Source organism: Archocentrus centrarchus, unplaced genomic scaffold (genome assembly GCF_007364275.1).
Source record: "Archocentrus centrarchus isolate MPI-CPG fArcCen1 unplaced genomic scaffold, fArcCen1 scaffold_29_ctg1, whole genome shotgun sequence".
NCBI lineage: Eukaryota > Metazoa > Chordata > Actinopteri > Cichliformes > Cichlidae > Archocentrus > Archocentrus centrarchus.
The window spans coordinates 542,981-560,562 of record NW_022060258.1 but is presented as its reverse complement, the minus strand read 5'-3'; the positions used below and the strand labels follow the sequence as shown (position 1 = coordinate 560,562).

At 40.3% G+C, this 17,582-nt stretch overlaps 1 protein-coding gene across 1 annotated transcript in view; it reads right to left on the bottom strand.

The window, feature by feature from the left end:
- The window catches only part of cadpsa (Ca2+-dependent activator protein for secretion a), a 479,373-nt gene that overhangs the window by 315,783 nt on the left and 146,008 nt on the right, over positions 1-17,582 (bottom strand). The window contains exons 6-8 of the mRNA XM_030723859.1: positions 11,082-11,203; positions 2,812-2,923; positions 2,587-2,726 (exon numbers count right to left, since the gene is read on the bottom strand). Coding sequence (XP_030579719.1) covers positions 2,587-2,726; positions 2,812-2,923; positions 11,082-11,203 — 374 coding nt within the window. The remainder of the gene's footprint in view (positions 1-2,586; positions 2,727-2,811; positions 2,924-11,081; positions 11,204-17,582) is intronic.

Here is a 17,582-nt window from a genome sequence, read left to right as displayed (position 1 = left end):
TATAAGTTCTCTATAGACTACTCTTGTTAATGTTTGTCGTTTTATTTTATTTATTCGTTCATTTTAATTATTGTCCAGAAAATCGGAATGCCATGTCTGACAGGCAGGAAGGAAAGAGTGAGAAGAAGAAAAGAAAGAGAAAAAAAAGGAGGGAGAAATAAGAAGTAAGGGGACAGACACGTTACATACACATATTCTCACACACACACACACACACACACACACACACACAAAATCTTGCTGTTTTATGCTGTAATGTATGTGTGTATGTGCGTGTCTCTGTCATGAAACATGCTCAATGATGAGGGTGAGAAGCTGCACATGTGTCAGACTCAAAGCCTGCGCACCGGATGTGGCCCGCGATATAATTTTATACGACCCGTGAGATGGTTTCATATAGCTATTATTAATGGCCCACAGGTAAATAGTGCTCCCACCACATATACCACAAATCCCACAATACACTGCAACAGCTGCAGTGTAGGCCAAGACCTGTGCACTAACCCATTTTCTGTGTTGCCAATGACTCATTGATCAGTGATCAGCAGATAAAAACATCGGTCAGCACTTTTTACAGTGACATTTAAGCTAGCCTGACCATCAAAAATGGCCAAACGAAAAGTGGAAAACAGGGATTTTTCCAAACAGGCAAGGCAAAGGACCTGATCACTGACATTGCAGGTAAACTGTCTGTCTCTTTTCCTCACCTGCGATGTGCGGGGAATAGAGCAGATTGGTACAGATATGGGAGAAGATGCAGAGAGAGACCTGCACAGGTGAGCTGACAGTGCTGTCCTGAAGACAGAATGCATCATAAGCACCGTAACACAAACAGTGAACTTTATAAGAGGTAAAGGTTTAAGTCATCTGATGTTTCAGTCTTTTCTGGAGGAAAGAGCTTCTGAATTTGGTGACGTACCTTATTACATGAGCTACCTGAGGAAATCTTTCAGTTCATGAAAAGTAAAAAAAAAAAAAAATCAGACCAGGTCTCCACCGCAGTGTTTGCAGCTGCGCTTTTTGCTGATAAACTGACACACTGCAGAAGCGCAGAAATTCACATCACAGTTTTTAACCTGAAAATTTTCATCAGCTTGAAATATATTATTTTTTCTGATGTTACTTTGAAGAAAAATATAATTTTATATTTTATTTAATGTGTTGAGGAAAAAGTTGCTGTATTCTGGGCATTCAAATTCATATTGCTGATTAAAATTATAATTTTTAATCCTGTTCGGCCTGTGACTCAGACTGTTCCTTCAATGTTGGCCCATCCTATGATTGAGTTTGACACCCCTGCCCTAGATGGAGCTCCCACGGCCAAAGGGCAAGAGCCCCAGAGAGCCAGAGACACGAGCCGAGAATGCGGCCCCGAGGGCCCAGGCACCCAAGAACCACTTGACACCCAGCAGAGCAACCCCACCCCATCCCATCCCACCCCACCCTCCATGCCGAAGACGCCTGAGCCACCCCAGGTCACAACCCCTAAGGGAGAGGGCCAACAGCCACACCAAGACATCTGGCTACGCACCCTGGGAAACCACAAGCACCCACATCATCCCAAGGGAGATAGCTACAATCAGTGGGGAGTGGTAACTCCCAGGTAACATGGCCCACACAATTTTATAATTTTTCTCTGGACACGACCACCACTCTTAAATCAAACAATAAAGATGTAATTGAAGACCACAGGAAGTACCAGGATGAATTCTGAATAGTACAGGCCAATACTATGGTCAGATTCAGCCAAATGCTGCAAAAACTGATTGGATGGCAATTCACAGTGCAAATGGATAATAACCCAAAAGAATACCGCAAACGCAAGCCAGGTGTTTCTCAATGCAACAGAATTGGATATTAGTCAATGGGAAGGTCACTCATCTGATCTCCACCCAATGGAGCATACTTTTCAATTATTGGAGACAAAACTGAAGGCAGGGAGACCCACAAACATGCATTCACTGAAGGCAGCTGACGTAAGAGCCTGGCAGAGCATCTCAAGGAGGGAAATACAACATTTGCTGAAGAAAAAAAATCTTCTGTAAAGTAGCTAATAACTAACTGTCAAATACTGCAGTATATAAAAAAATACATCGATTCATGTTATTTGTAGTTAAAAGTGGCAAGTACATTTCTTAATAATCAAAAGGCTAGTGCACCCTGGATGGCATTATGTTTGTCTGTAGTACTAATGTGAGGAACTTCGGTGTCATTTTGACAATATGGCCTTTAACTCAGACATTAAACAAATCTTTAGGACTGCTTACTTTATTTACACAATGTTGTCAAAAAACATCCTAGCTCATGTATTTTTTTATTTCTAGGCTGGAGAATTGCAAGTCATTATTAGGCTGCTCTAATATCAACCTGAAAAGCCTTTACTTTAGCCAAAAATACTAATAGGCTCTAGAAGGAGAGTTCATATTTCTCCCATATTACCTTTTTCAGAAAAGTTTTTAATTTATTCAGATGTACACACTAGAAAAACAACTTTAAATTTTATGACTGCTATGGTAGTGCACAGAATAATGATAACACAAGAAGCTGTATATTGCCGCAAGCACGTTAAATATCACAGTCACTTACCCACAATGCTTCATGTTCTGTGGTTTGTCCATGCGAATGGCCAATTTGATCTTGAGGTCACTGTCTGGGCAGCCTTTAGACACTGTCATCTTATGGAATTCAGACTGCTTAGGACTGTTGGGAGTTGGGTGGAGCACAACCTGGGAGTGTTCCCACCATTAATGTATATAACTATACAAGCTAAAGAAATGCAATGTGACTGCAAAATTAATCAGAATTTCTTACCCTCCCCAACTCCTTATCTTCCAGAGCCAGCACTCCTGTGCTCTCAGTAAATAGCTTCACCTTCACAGCAGGCAGTGGCTGAGTGGTGGTGAAGTCACCCTGGGTGCCCCAACTACACCAACACAAACATAAACACAACCAGATATAAACAAAGAAAGAAAGACTGTTAAACCTGATAGTGATTCCTGAGCTATCAGCTAATCCTTGAAGGCTGTGTGAGCATACCCTTGCTAGTGAGAAGCAGGGGAGATGCCAGTTAACTAACCTGCATGTTTTTGAAACCAGAGAGCCTGAAAGAAACACATATCGCCCCTACTACAAAACAGGATTTTCTTCCACTTATGAAATTTGTGCTGTTCTTTTTGACTATGTCCTGTCCATAGGGAGTAAAAGAGAGAAGCTTGGCAATGAATGCAGCCAAATCTGAGCTGCTTCACTGTTGTCTCTGTAATATGGACCGAATATGTGTTTTACATACTGCTCTCTGGTTTTAATTTAGAATGAAATACTCTGTGCTTTTGCAACACATACATGTATTATAGATGCCCTATTGCACTATATGCAATATGTATAGTAAGTAATATGCTGTCAAAAATGTGGATTCAAAGATCAAAAGCCCAGAGAAGAGAGGTTTTTTTTTTTTTTTTTGCATGGCAATGCAAAGTTTACAACCAGTAGGCCCAAATCTGCATTCACCTCCTCCAGGCCATGGAAGAGGCCTGTTTTCACATGTCAGATGCTTTTGCAAGGATAGATGTCATGATCCTGCAGTGTTTGCCCAGTATGTAGTGTTTTTGTTCTTGGACATTCTGTTATATTTATTCTGTCTTGTTTCTGAATTTGGCTTCTAGTTAAGATTCCTGGTTATTTTGGGGTTGTGGATATTTGTGTGTTTCAGGTTGAGCAGGTGTTGTGTATTTATTGTTTATCCTCTGTCCTTGTGTCAAGTTCATGTGTCTTAGTCCTGGTCTTTGTGTTTAGTTTCTTCCTGTTTTATTTTAGTGTGCCTTGTTCCTTGTGCAGTGTGTTTAATTTGCTTCCCGTGTTTCCCTCCCAGCTGTTCCCTTTTGTCTCGTTACCTGTGTGTATTTATTGCCTCAGTATCCAATTGCTCTTTATTGTGTCATTGTTCCCTTCATGGTGCTGTGTCTGTTTGTTCCATGTCTCACCTTGAAGATTTCATGCTTTGGATTATTTGCCTTATTCAGTTCCTGGAAGGATTTTGTACTTGGATTTTAAACTTCTTAATAAAACTGTAACATTATGCCTATCTCCAGAGTCCTACGCTTGGGTCCTAACCCTGCGTGCCACACTGTCCACCATGACAGAAAGATGCGACCAAGTTAGGACCCAACGGACTCTGTCTTCTTGGATTGCTGTACTGACCTGGACACGGCGTATGCAATCCTTACCCATGTCTATGAGTCCCCTGACCTCAAGACAAAGTTTGTTGGGCTAAACACGGTGGATGCCATTATGAGGAATCATCCTCTGCTTCAACAACATCTGGTTCTCTAAGCTAGAGAGAACCTTAACAGTGCTGAGAGAGCAGCTACACAAACTAGCTGGTCTGGAACCAAGACCGCGTGAAGCAAGCAGCAGAAGGGCATGACTTTGTCAGCTGGATTCTGTGTTAGGACATACCGGCAAATCAGCTGACTGGGGCTTTAAACTCCACAACTGCTGTGCTCAAGCAAATGAGTAATGCGGCAATGAACACCTCGGATTTAGGTAAGTCTACATATTATTGTTTGTGATGCTAAGTTAGTGGCACTTAGCTGTCAGTGTACAGATTACAGAAATAAATTTGTGCTTTTTCATTTTTTGCAGGTAGAACATTTATGTTTTAGCACTGGTTGCGGTAATAACAGTAACCACTATTGTGTTAACACGTTTTGTATTAACACAGCGTGGCACAGTGTGATTGCTAAAAACATGCTAGTAGCTTATTTAAAATGAGTACATTAAGGCTAATAGTACATATAGAACAAGTCTGACCAACTGGCCAGTGTTATTAAACTATGTAATAAATTTGATGTGAAACAGCATGATTATCAAAACTAAGATATGAATATTTCCTTCAGATACTTCAGCGGTCTTCACTTGCAAATCTACACCCTCCTGCAGCAGTGTCGATTCAGTGGAATCCACAGCTTTGTCCTCTCCAGAGAGCCCGTCCAGGGTCCAAAGAGGTAAATTAAATATACTGTAAATTTTACATTTGAATCAATTCTCAATGCATTTGTAACTTTTTCTTAAACAGGAAAAAGAAAAATGCAACACCATCACGAGCTGTTGAACTACATGAACAATTCCATGACCACAGCAGAGAACTAAATATTGCTGTCCTCAATAAAATGGACAAATCCACAAATGTGCTTCTTGGTCTTGTGTGCATGGTGGCTAAAATGGAAGGACAGCAACAAGGAAATAAAATGTAAATGCTATTCGGTTACATATGGACTCATTTTATTTTTGCTTTACAATGGACAGTTTGGAATATGTGTCGTTGCACTGTACACTTTAATTGCAGTTTTGTAAATAAAATGTACATTGCTAAAACATAATTGGCTGCGTTCATCCATATGCTTTCTGGAAATGTTTAATTGGCACACTTAATTGTTTTCACTCTGTAAACCTGCTAAACAGATCACTGTTCCTGCCTACTAAAGTATTCAATTCGGACAGCTCTTACATCAGCTCCTTCTAGCTGTCCCTGCTCAAGCAATACCTGTGGAGGTGGCTCTACATTCGCATGTATGGGTTCTAAGGTCTTCTCTGAAGTGATCACCATACTCCTAACAAATGTTGTGAAGAACAAAGCAAGCCCACACCATCTTCGTCAGTTTCAGATTGCAGTTATTCCTTTATAAGAGACATCTCCATCATCCCTGTGCTTTGTTGCAAAAAGATCATCGTTCACCAACTCATAAATAAACAATAAAGGTAGTGGGCGCAGTGAAATAGCAACTACAAACATAATGCTTTTCTCTGCAAGGTGTGTATTCTATGAGAGAAGGGTAGAGCACCTCATCACTGGAAATGTATTAGATGAGCTTATCTTTTTGGGTCTATTCTTCCTGTCTAATCAACCATCAAACCATAGAATACACACCTTGCAGAGAAAAGCGTTATGTTTGTAGTTGCTATCTCACAGCGTCAGTCTTACAGCTTCACGGAAGAAGTTGTTCCTCAGTCTGGTGGTCCTGCTCTTGATGCTCCTCAGCCTCCTGCCTGAGGGAGAGGAACAAAGTGTGTGTGCTGGGTATGAGGGGTCCTTCAGGATGCAGGTGGCCCTTTTCCTGCATCTGGAGGTGTAAATGTCAGTGGTGGCGGAGAAGCTGACTCCAACAGTCCTCTGTGCAGCCTTTACTACTCTCTGTAGAGCTTTCTTCTCTGCTGCAGAGCAGCTTACATGCCACACAGTGATGCAGGAGCAAAGGACGCTCTCCACCACACATCTGTAGAATAAAGAGAGGACTGAGCTTCCAACTCCAGCACGCCTCAGTCTGCTGAGGAAGTAGAGGCGCTGGTGTGCCTTCCTGCCCAGACTGGAAGTGTTGTCGCCCCAGGTGAGGTCGTTACTTAGGTGAAGTACCTGTAGCTGGGGACCACTTCCACCACAGATCCTCCAGTGTGCAGGGGTGGGGGTGGGGGTGTTTTGTTGAGCAGTCATATGGGAGCAGCGTGAACAGAAGAGGGCTCAGCACACAGCCCTAGGATGATGGGGGAGGAGGAGACGTTGTGGATCCTTACAGATTGTGGCTTGTTCATCAGGAAGTCCAGGACCCAGCTGCAGAGGGAGGAGCTCAGTCCAAGTGTGAACAGTTTGTGCACCAGGTTCTGTGGAACAATGGTGTTGAAGGCTGATGTGAAGTCCATAAAGAGCATACAGGCATGGGAATCCTTACACTTCAGGTGGGTGAGGACAGTGTGGACCACAGAAGAGATGGCATCCTCTGTGGACCAGTTCTCTAGTATGCATATTGGTGTGGGTCCACCATAATCTGGGTCCACATCACAATCCATAATCTTTCAAAAACTTCATGACTATCGGGGTGTGTGCTCACTACCAGAAAATCTACAGAAAGAGACTTTTGTTCCTGTCCTTCTGTAGATTGAGACTGTGAATCTTGTTTCTGTGCCAGCTGATGCTGAGAAGTCTACAGAAGAGATATGGGTGTCGTTTCAGAGCATGCCTCACTGAGTGCATTTTTCCTGAGCTTAAAACAAAGACTGTTATTCCCAGTACCATAGAATTAGAGCCTGTTCTGTGTGAACCTATGTCAACTGAGTTTTCTGTTCCTGAGACAACCTGTGCTAAAGGTGTTTTCTTTTTGAATCAGTAAGTAATAAAAAAACTGAGTTTGTTTTTCCCAAAACAGAGCATGAAACTGTGCCTGGTTTCTCAGAGACTGCCTTTAATAAAGTTAAGTCCAGTGTCTCTGAAACAGTCTATTGTGAAATATTGTGTGGTGTTTATGAGCTGACAGTTAACGAGCCAGCCCACAATAAGACTAGACTGTGTATTTATTAGCTCTCTGGAGCTGCATTTTGTGTTTCCCAGCCAGCTCATTCCCCAGAGAGTCACCTCCATCCTCAACCCTTGGAAGGCTTTCATCTTTTTTGCCGTACTGGAGATGTTCAGTCACCTCCACCAATGCCAGCCTCTAAAGGGTCTCCTTCATCAGTGGCCCCCAGAAGGTCTCTTCCAACGTTGCCCCCCAGCGATGCCTACAACGAGGATCTACAGTGTTGTTGTTGTCAGGCTCAAGTTAAAGTACAACACTGTAATGCCTTTTTTTATGTTTGATATGTATGCATCTAGTGCTGACACGGCCCATCTGTCAAATTTCAAAAAGTCAATGTGGCCCCAGAGCCAAAAAGTTTGCTCACCCCTGCACTAGAGGGTATCCTTTGCTGACATCACCTTCTAGCCATGCAACCTGAAGGTTTTCCTTGCTGTCGTCAGCTTTCGAATAGACCACCAGAGGTATCTGCTACTGCTGGTCTCCTCCTACAGATTCAGCCATTTAAAATGGCCGGCTGGTTCATAACAGGACTATGGCAGGTCTGTGGCCAATCCTCAGTCAGTCTTTGACCGTATGTGGAGATCCCCTCCTTGTGATGTGGGCAATGTGACCACAAGTGGAAATTGCCCTAAGCAGCATTTAGGAACACTGGTGGTAATGTCATGTGTATCCACCAGGAGGAGCAGTGATAATGGAAGTGTATTCATTTACTGCTTGCTATGCTGTATATTCATATCTTTTAAATTTGCTCATAACAAAATCATAATGTTGAACCGTTTGTAAAACACTAATATAGACATTTGCTTGCAGCCAATAAAGTAGAGGTTGTGCACAAAAAGCTTGGACCTGATGGTCATTGCTGACTGAGATTTTTGCTTTTATCATTTTAGTGCTTGTTGTTGCGCTTCATTTGTATCACAGTGAAACTTTTACACCTCTTAATGATTAAGTGTGAAATAAGAACCTTCCAACAGCAGACAAGAAACATATTGTATGTTTTTCTATCCAGACATGTTCTTACATTGGCACTGTGTTTGGGACTTTTCTGCATTCATAATTCAATCAATTCTGACATTATCTCAAACACCACAGGCTGAAATGCAGTCCCTAACCATGACAACTCCAATATGTTTAACAGGCGGCTGTAAACGCTCCCTCTCTTCTGACCTCCTCCACACATAGTGATGACAATTTGAAAAAAATACCAGTTTGTATTCATCACTCCATAAAGTCCATTGTTAAATGGCTTTTTTAAGTAATTAATAGTGAATTAAGTGACTTAACAAACACCAAACGAGAACAATGTCAAAAAAAAATAAATTCCTCTGTCAACAAACTTTCTCTTCAGACACAAGGACAGGACAGAAAATGAATTTAAAAACAATGTCCAAAGAGCAACTTTAAAAGCCCAGAGAGCCTGGAGACCCTTTAAAAAAAATTACAGTTGGTGACAGTCAGGCTTTTGTAGAAAATGAAAGCTTACAGATATGTATAGCATAAATCAAAATATTAAGTTGTAACCTGACAAAAATGTAGGACTGAAAAAGTAACTTCCCACAAACAATAAATTAAAAAGTAGGTTCTTCCAGTATCACACATAACCTGCACATCTGCTTTTGGATCTGTGGTGTGAGGATATTTGTGTGCAAAAACATGTTTTTTGTTTATTTCTTTTTCATTTAAATTATATCTATCCATTATATTAAACTGAAATGGATGAATGAAAAAATGTTTGCTGGAAATAGTTTTGGTGATTTGTAGCACATTTTGCAGTGTAAATTGTCTGATTGGTCACATTGACCAATTAAAGCTTCACCCATCTATTTTATCATTTTAAAAATTAACTTTGATTAAGTATTTCTATTTCAGCAGGTGAAAATATTCAGGCATGGAACGCTATAAAAACAATTTTTAGCTATACAAGTTAAAGTTTTTGTGAAGCGGTGACACCGGAGAAGGGGGTGGTTTCTGCTGCTGGCCACCTAACCAGCCTCCTGAACTGCACCCCTGCTCAATGTTACCTTCTTTATCTTCCTTTGGACTATTTTCCCAGCCTTGTGCTGCCATCTTTTTTTTTTTTTTTGGTTCTGGGTTCCTGTTTTTGTTTTGGTCTCCACTTGGGGCAGCAACTCACTTGTGACCAGGACTAGGAACTCAACCCTTTTCCAGCTGAGAACCATGGCCTCAGAGTTGGAGGTGCTAATTCTAATTTTTTCACACTCCAGTTCAAGCTGGAGACCCCTACCTGATGAAACCAACAGAGCCATATCATCTGCAAAAAGCGTAGATGAGATACTGAGGCTACCAAAGTGGAAGCCACACCATCTGCCACAAGACTATGCCTAGAAATAATGTCCACAAAAATTATGAAAAGAATTGGTGACAAAGGGCAGCCCTGGTGAAGTCCAACACCCACTGGAAATGAGTCAGACTTATTGCTAGCAATGAAGACCAAACTCTTACAGTGGTTGTACAAGGACCAAATGGTCCGTAGCAATGGGCCAGATACCCGGCATTCCAGAAGCACCTCCAACAGGATATCCCTAGGGATGTGGATGAATGCAGCAATCAGAACTTCGGTAGTTCAATTCCTGGCTGCTCCAGTCAGCATGCCAAAGCAGGCAAGATAACGAACCCCAAGTTGCTCTCCAATATGTGCACTGGAGTGTGAATATGTGTGCGTGTTAGATAGAAACCACTTAGGTGTAGAAAAAAGTGCTTGTAAGGATGGGTGAAAGAGGCGTATTGTATAAAGTGCTATGAGTGTGCTCAAAGTAGAGTAGAAAAGTGCTATATAGAATTAGGTACTGCATGAGTATACGAAGTTACATCTTCAAAAAAAAGACACAAATGTATCCTAATATCTGACAGGATTGTCAGATTTGTTAGACTCATGTTCTCATTTCTGGAACCAGGCAAACAAAAGAGGACACAAGATTAAATTGTGTCATGTATGTCTGCCAACTAACAAGTAACAATGCTGCAATAAATAAAAACAACACACTGGGTACAGTACATTATGTCATATGCAGTTAGGTAAGGTTAGATGCAGTTATCTGATGAAGACATGGCAGTGTGAAATATTACTCATGAGCTCAATACTAAACCCATTTTCAACACAGTAGAATGGAAAAAAGCTTCAAGGATGCTTCATTTCACTGAATGTGTAGTAAACATGTGGAATAAGCACATTTTAGAATATTTTGTTAGTATATGTGTCTATTTGTGCACATGTATTACGCATATGAGAGGATCCTTTTTGAAGATAAAAAGCAAATCCCCTTAAGATAAATCCCGAATCATAATAAAGTCAGTGGTTCTCAAACTTTTTTTTTTAACCACACCTCACTTCACAATGATTAAAATCTTTTTTTCACAACTCACAGGAGTGCTGGAGAGTTTCACTAGTCTAACATACCTGCTTCCGTCTGCTAATGTTTGTTCTGCCAACATTCAACATTTGTTTCATATGATTTTTCTCCCGTGTCATGGCCACACAGTTTGAGAAACACTGGGCGCTGAAGTGTCAACTGTAGTTAGCAAATATAATAAGTCATAATATAATCTCCCCCAAAGTGGTGTGTGTCTTGATGTGTCAAGGCATAGTGCTGAAACAGTGTGTTTAGTGTGATGAAGGTTCTGTGTGTGTGTGTGTGTGTGTGTGAGTGTGTGTGTGTGTGTGTGTGTGTGTGTGTGTGTGTGTGTGTGTGTGTGTGTGTGTGTGTGAACTGTACATACATGGGTTTTGAGGCCTCAGCTTGATCTGTTTGCAGTTTATGTCCTCCCTCAACCTCCATGGTGCAGTAAACAATCCTGTTTGAAGCCAAAGACTTCAGACCCTGTACCTCCATTATCACCACCTGCAACACATACAGGCAAAAGTTAATTACAAAAAGAGACATTTATAAGTTATGGTTGGACAGCAACTTCTAAAATAAATCCAGCAATAACTCATCTAGTATATATATCAATATAGCTGAGCTAGCAACAGATGACAAACTGTATCTGTATATTCTGTAAAAAGAATATACAGATACAGTAAAAGAAAAAAGTATATCACCTTGTTTCAAAATAAGGTATGGCCCTTGATGACCAATTTTCATTGCAAGGTGACTACACAGGTCACTTAGTGGGAGATAGTCTGCCTCTGTTGGACTAGGACGGACTGCAATCAGTCTCAGACTGATAGGCTGTTAATCGCTATCTAATTTATAAACACCAGACAGATTGCCAATACACTGCAATCAGTTGGAGTCAGTCTGCATCAGTGCAACATGTCTGCTCCAGCAATTATTTCTCCTCATGAGGAAACAATGTAATGAATCACACAAATCTGAGGTACTAAGGTTTTTGGCATGCAATTTACTATATATTTCGTGCCTGACATTTGTATATGATAGTTGCCACTAGGAATGATTGTTCTAATAACATCTTCTCCTCTCACTCTAAATAAACTTCATAATTGGCACAGCTGGATGGCTCAAAGCTGTGAGTATGGCACCAAAAACTTTGGTTCTGTTCTGTTGCACTTTGAGTGTTTAGAGCTGAGCCCTACCTATTCCTGCTTTGCATTAATACTGTGAATTTATTGAAAGACAGCAGAACTGAAATGAAATTAATGGTGCACTGGAGGGAAGGAGAATCCCAACACAAGATGTATACAAAGATACATATTGTTTTCCTTTTTAAAGTGAGCAGAGCATGTTCCAGTGTTTCAGACTTCTAGTCACATTTCTGCACAGAGCAGTACACAATGAAAACATCACATCTTTTCTCAGCAGTGGGCACACACAGAGCAGCGTTCATGTTTCTTTTTTCTTACTACCCTCAATAGGACAAACCATGCACATAAAATTTCTTCAGAGACACCCTGATATCAAGGCTTTCTAACTGTGGGATGTAAGACAGCAACCTCAGCGCATAACTCCAATTCATTTGGAGACTGCAGAAAAAAAACAAGCGATCCACACATTTATGCAACACAGTAGCTTCATTAACATGACTGGCTTGGGACGTGACAGTCTATAATGTTTTGTGCTCTTCTACACACTGAACATGTCAGCTATTATACATAGATTTCAGGTTTATATGGAGGAATAGTTTGCAATAAAGGAACTTTTTAGATAAATCTTAGGCTCTACCTGAGTCTGTTCTCAGGTTTGCACACACTTGCCAGCAATTTCTCAAATGAGTTCACCCTTATATCATAAACATATTCATTCTTAGATTAGAATCTTTATTGTCATTGTATACACAAGTTGCTCAACAAAATGCAATTTTTTTTTATCATTATTGTTAGAGACAAAAACATGCATAAAACCTACACTGTATTATTTTGTCAATACATTAATGACACCCGCTTGGTACAATGTGGAAATGAACTAACTCCATCTGTTTGTTTATACATTTTAAATTTACCCTGTTTAGCTCTGGCTCAGTCTGTGGCCAAGAGAGTCTCATTTGATTTGTGGATTCTGCAGAGACCGTCGGTGGTTAGTCAACCCATGACTCAATACAGCACTACAGGTCTGATGCAGAAGCAACAGATTTCCAACAGATGGCGATAGATTTGAGATTTATAACAGTTAATTGTGGTATTATTGCAAACAGATTGCATGTCACTGATAGCAGACTGACTCTGTCTTTCTGCAGTTACAGCACTATGTTATGCTGTCTTTACAGACCACAGTTGCTTTGAACACGGAAGCTCACTGGGTGTGATCTCTGATCTGCTCTCTGTATTCAAAGCAACCACTTCAAAGGCAGGGACAATGCAAGGACATGGTCATCCCTAGTGTGACTGTAGACTTAGGCAAGCTTTCTTGTAATTTCTTTGAGTAGTCTTCAGGAATAGATCTGCAAGCTTCTTGAGCAACATTCCAAAGCTTTTCTTTATTAAATTAGAAGATGCTCATTTAGCCTGAAAAAAGACTTTGTTGCTATATAAAAAAGCCCTCCGTAAAAGCTAGGACATCCTACTATTCATCATTAATTGAAGAAAATAAGAACAACCCCAGGTTTGTTTTCAGCACTGTAGCCATGCTGACAAAGAGTCAGAGCTCTGTAGAGCCGAGTATTCCTTTCACTTTAACTAGCAATGACTTCATGAATTTCTTCACAAATAAAATTTTAACTATTAGAGACAAAATTATTCATAACCATCTCAAAGACTTATCCTAATGTTTGGCTGCTTTGAGCACTGCCTGTATTTGTTTAGACTCTCTCTCCAATTAATCTTTTGGAGTTAACTTCAATAGGTACTTCCTCCAAACCATCAACATCTTTATTAGATCCTATCCTTGCTAGACTGCTCAAAGAAGCCCTTCTATTAATTGATGCTTCAACCTTAAATATGATCAATCTGTCTTTATTAGTTGGCTATGTACCACAGGCCTTTAAGGTGGTAGGAATTAAACAATTACTTAAAAAGCCATCACTGACCCAGCTGTCTTAGCTAATTATAGGCCAATCTCCAACCTTCCTTTTCTCTCAAAGATTCTTGAAAGTGTAGTTGTAAAACAGCTAACTGATCATCTGCAGAGGAACGGTTTATTTGAAGAGTTTCAGTCAGGTTTCAGAATTCATCACAGTACAGAAACAGCGTTAGTGAAGGTTACAAATGATCTTCTTACAGCCTCTGACAGTGGACTCATCTCTGTTCTTGTCCTGTTGGACCTCAGTGCAGCTTTTGATACTGTTGACCATAACATTTTATTACAGAGATTAGAGCGTGCCATAGGTATTAAAGGTACTGCACTGCAGTGGTTTGAATCATATTTTATCTAACAGACTCCAAATTGTTCATGTAAATAGGGAGTTTTCTTCACACACTAAGGTTAATTATGGAGTTCCACAGGGTTCTGTGCTAGGACCAATTTTATTTACATTATACATGCTTCCCTTAGGCAGTATTATTAGAAAACATTGCATAAATTTTCATTGTTATGCAGATGATACACAGCCTTTATTATCCATGAAACCAGCTGACACACATCAGTTAGTTAACCTGCAGGATCTCTTAAAGACATAAAGGCCAGTATGACCTCTAATTTCCTGCTTCTAAATTCAGATAAAACTGAAGTTCTTTTACTTGTCTCTACAAACCTTAGAAACATGGTGTCTAACTAGATACTGGCTCTGGATGGCATTATCCTGGCCTCCAGTAACACTGTGAGAAATATTTTGAGCAGGATACTGTATGTCCTTCAATGCAGATATTAAACAGATATGTAGGACTGCATTTTTTAATGTACACAATATCTCTAAAATTAGAATCACCCTGTCTCAGAGGCTATGTTCACACTGCAGGCCTTAATGCTCAATTCCAATTTTCTGTGAAATCCAATTTTTTTTCTATGTGGTCATTCACATTTCCAAATATATGCAACTTCTATGTGATCTCCTGTGTGAACTGCAAACAACCTAAAAGTGTCCTGGATGCGCAGTAGAGGATGCAATAACGTCTTGGCTTGCATTTGTAAAAATCTGATCTGTGTTGTTCAGACTATCATGAAAAGATCAGATACAGGTCATTTCAGGCTGCAGTGTGAACGTAGCCAGAGTGATGCTGAAAAGCTAATTCATGCATTTATTACTATTGTAATTCATTATTATCAGGCTGTCCTAAAAGCTCCCTGAAAAGCCTTCAGATGCTCTAAAATGCTGCAGTTAGAGTACTGACAGGGACTAGAAAGAGAGAGCGCATTTCTCCCATATTGGCTTCTCTTCATTGGCTCCCTTTTAAATCCAGAATAGAATTTAAAATTCTCAGGTCCAATCTTATCTTAAAGATCTCATAGTACTGTATCACCCTAATAGAGCACTTTGCTCTCAGACTGCTGGCTTACTTGTGGTTCCTAGGATACTTAAGAGTAGAATGGGAGGCAGAGCCTTCAGCTTTCAGGCGCCTCTTCTGTGGAACCAGCTTCCAGCTTGGATTCAGGAGACAGACACCCTCTCTATTTTTAAGATTAGGCTTAAAACTTTCCTTTTTGATTAAGCTTATAGTTACCCTCCCTTAGTTATGCTGCTATAGGCCTAAGCTGCAGGGGGGTTTCCTGTGATGCACTGAGTGTTTATTTTTATCCACCTCTTTTTACTCTGGTTATACCCCACTATCAATTTAATCATTTGTTATTATTAATCTCTGGCTCTCTTCCACAGTGTGCCTTTTTGTTCTGTCTCTCCCCTCAGCCCCAACCAGTTGTGGCAGATGGCTACCCCTCCCTGAGCCTGGTTATGCCGGAGATTTCTTCCTGTTAAAAGGGAGTTTTTCCTTCTCACTCTTGCCAAGTGCTCGCTCATAGAGGGTCGTTTTGACAGTTGAGTTTACTCTGCATTATTGTAGGGTCTTTACAATATAAAATGCCTTGAGGTGACTGTTGTGATTTGGCACAATATAAATAAAATAGAATTGAATTGAATTTGGCTGTTGGCTGCTTTTGTTACATCAAGATCATCTCATACTGCATCAATAACTGACTGGAGGGGACCTAATCCATGAGTGTTCATTGTTCCATTGTGTGTTTTTCAATCCAGGTATGCTTTTACTGCATTGTCAGTCTGTTTGGGATCACTGGCTTCATTTTTCAGCATGGCAATCAGCTTTCCAGATTGTATTACATGGTGGATCGAAATCTGTCATTACTTTTCTAATTCCATCAGTCTTGACGAGACCTCCAACACCGAACCCTGAGAGAGACTCTGCCGAGCACAGTTCAAGAAGCTGCCCAGCATTTTTATCTGCTCCATAGGTGAGCAATTGTAAAATAAGAAAAGTTCCTATGGATTCCCACTCTTCCCTAACAGAAAATAAAAGGCAAAGAAATGGCAGTTCTCTAATCCAAGCTCATAACCAATAAACAAGAGAACAAGGGGGTTTCCACTAAAACTGCTGTAGTGCTCAATATGTACAGTGGATAAATATGTGCAATTCACTATTTAGAAAGTCTACCTACAAAAGTATTCTTGGCTAACAACAAAGGTTTCAGAAATATGACTTAGCTCACACAATTTACTAATGAACTCATACAAATACTCAAAGCTACTAGCAACGGGCTGGGCTGTTTGTTGGGTGCAGAAGAAGCAAGGAGTAGGGCAAAGTGAGTGTCAGCTGGAGGTTAAGAGGCTGATACCCATCAGTTCTTCATATCTGCATTCAGGAACTTCTTCAAACCAGCCTATTAGCAGTCTCCACCTGTCTCAACAGCCAACACACAAACAAACATTTTGGAGAGAAGAGGAAGAGCTGCATACATCCATTTATACATTTCTGTTTTTTTTTTCTGTCAAAATGGGGTGCTTAGTGTACATTAATGAAAAATAAAATGAACTTTTTTGATTTTAGCAAATGGCTGCAATGAAACAAAGAGTGAAAAATTTAAAGGGGTCTGGATACTTTCCGTACCCAATGTATCATTTCAAAAACACTTTTCAGAGTAGTATATATACACTGTGTCATGGTCTTGTGCCGGTGCCCCAGTGTTTTATGTTCCTTTTTGTGAACTTCTGTTTTGTTGTATTTTGTAGTTATGTTTTCTTAGATTTTCTTTCAGTTTAGATCCTCAGATTGTTATTGTTTGGGTGTTCTGTTATAAGTTACCTGTATGTTATTCTGGTTTACTTTTGTTCTGGGGCCTATTCCAGGAAGCAGGTTCAACAAACTCTGAGTTTAAAAACATACTCTGAGTTGACCAACTCTGAGTTTCCAGTTCCAGAACAGCTGATCAGAGTTAGTTCAATCAACTCTGAGTATCATCACCCTGATTTAGCGCATGCATGAGTAAGGAAAGAAAGCCATCATCAATGGAGCGCCGACACCATAATTCACCATGGCAACGGGTAAATAATGAGCAGAGCCTCTATTTTAATCCAATGGATGGAGGATCACGCGTTTCAGTGTGGAGCGTGACAAGCCAATTTAATCAGCCTGACCCACTCTGTCATCATCATAGACAGAATAAAAGTTTGTTATAAAATATATAGTTTCCTTTATAATATCTGCTGTCATTACTTACACAACTTGAATTTTCATCAGATGAAGCTGAATCCTAATTTTACATGTGATTTATAAAATCTAATTATTCAGCTGCAGCCTGATGGACAAAACAGCTCAGACTGAGTTTACCTGTGTATTAGTTACTAAGACAGCAGCAGACCGTGGGGGTGGAGCTTCCTCAGGTAAGCTTTTATTTAATAAAAACTGTTTTTGCTGCAGTTTATGACAGTTCAGTTTATGGC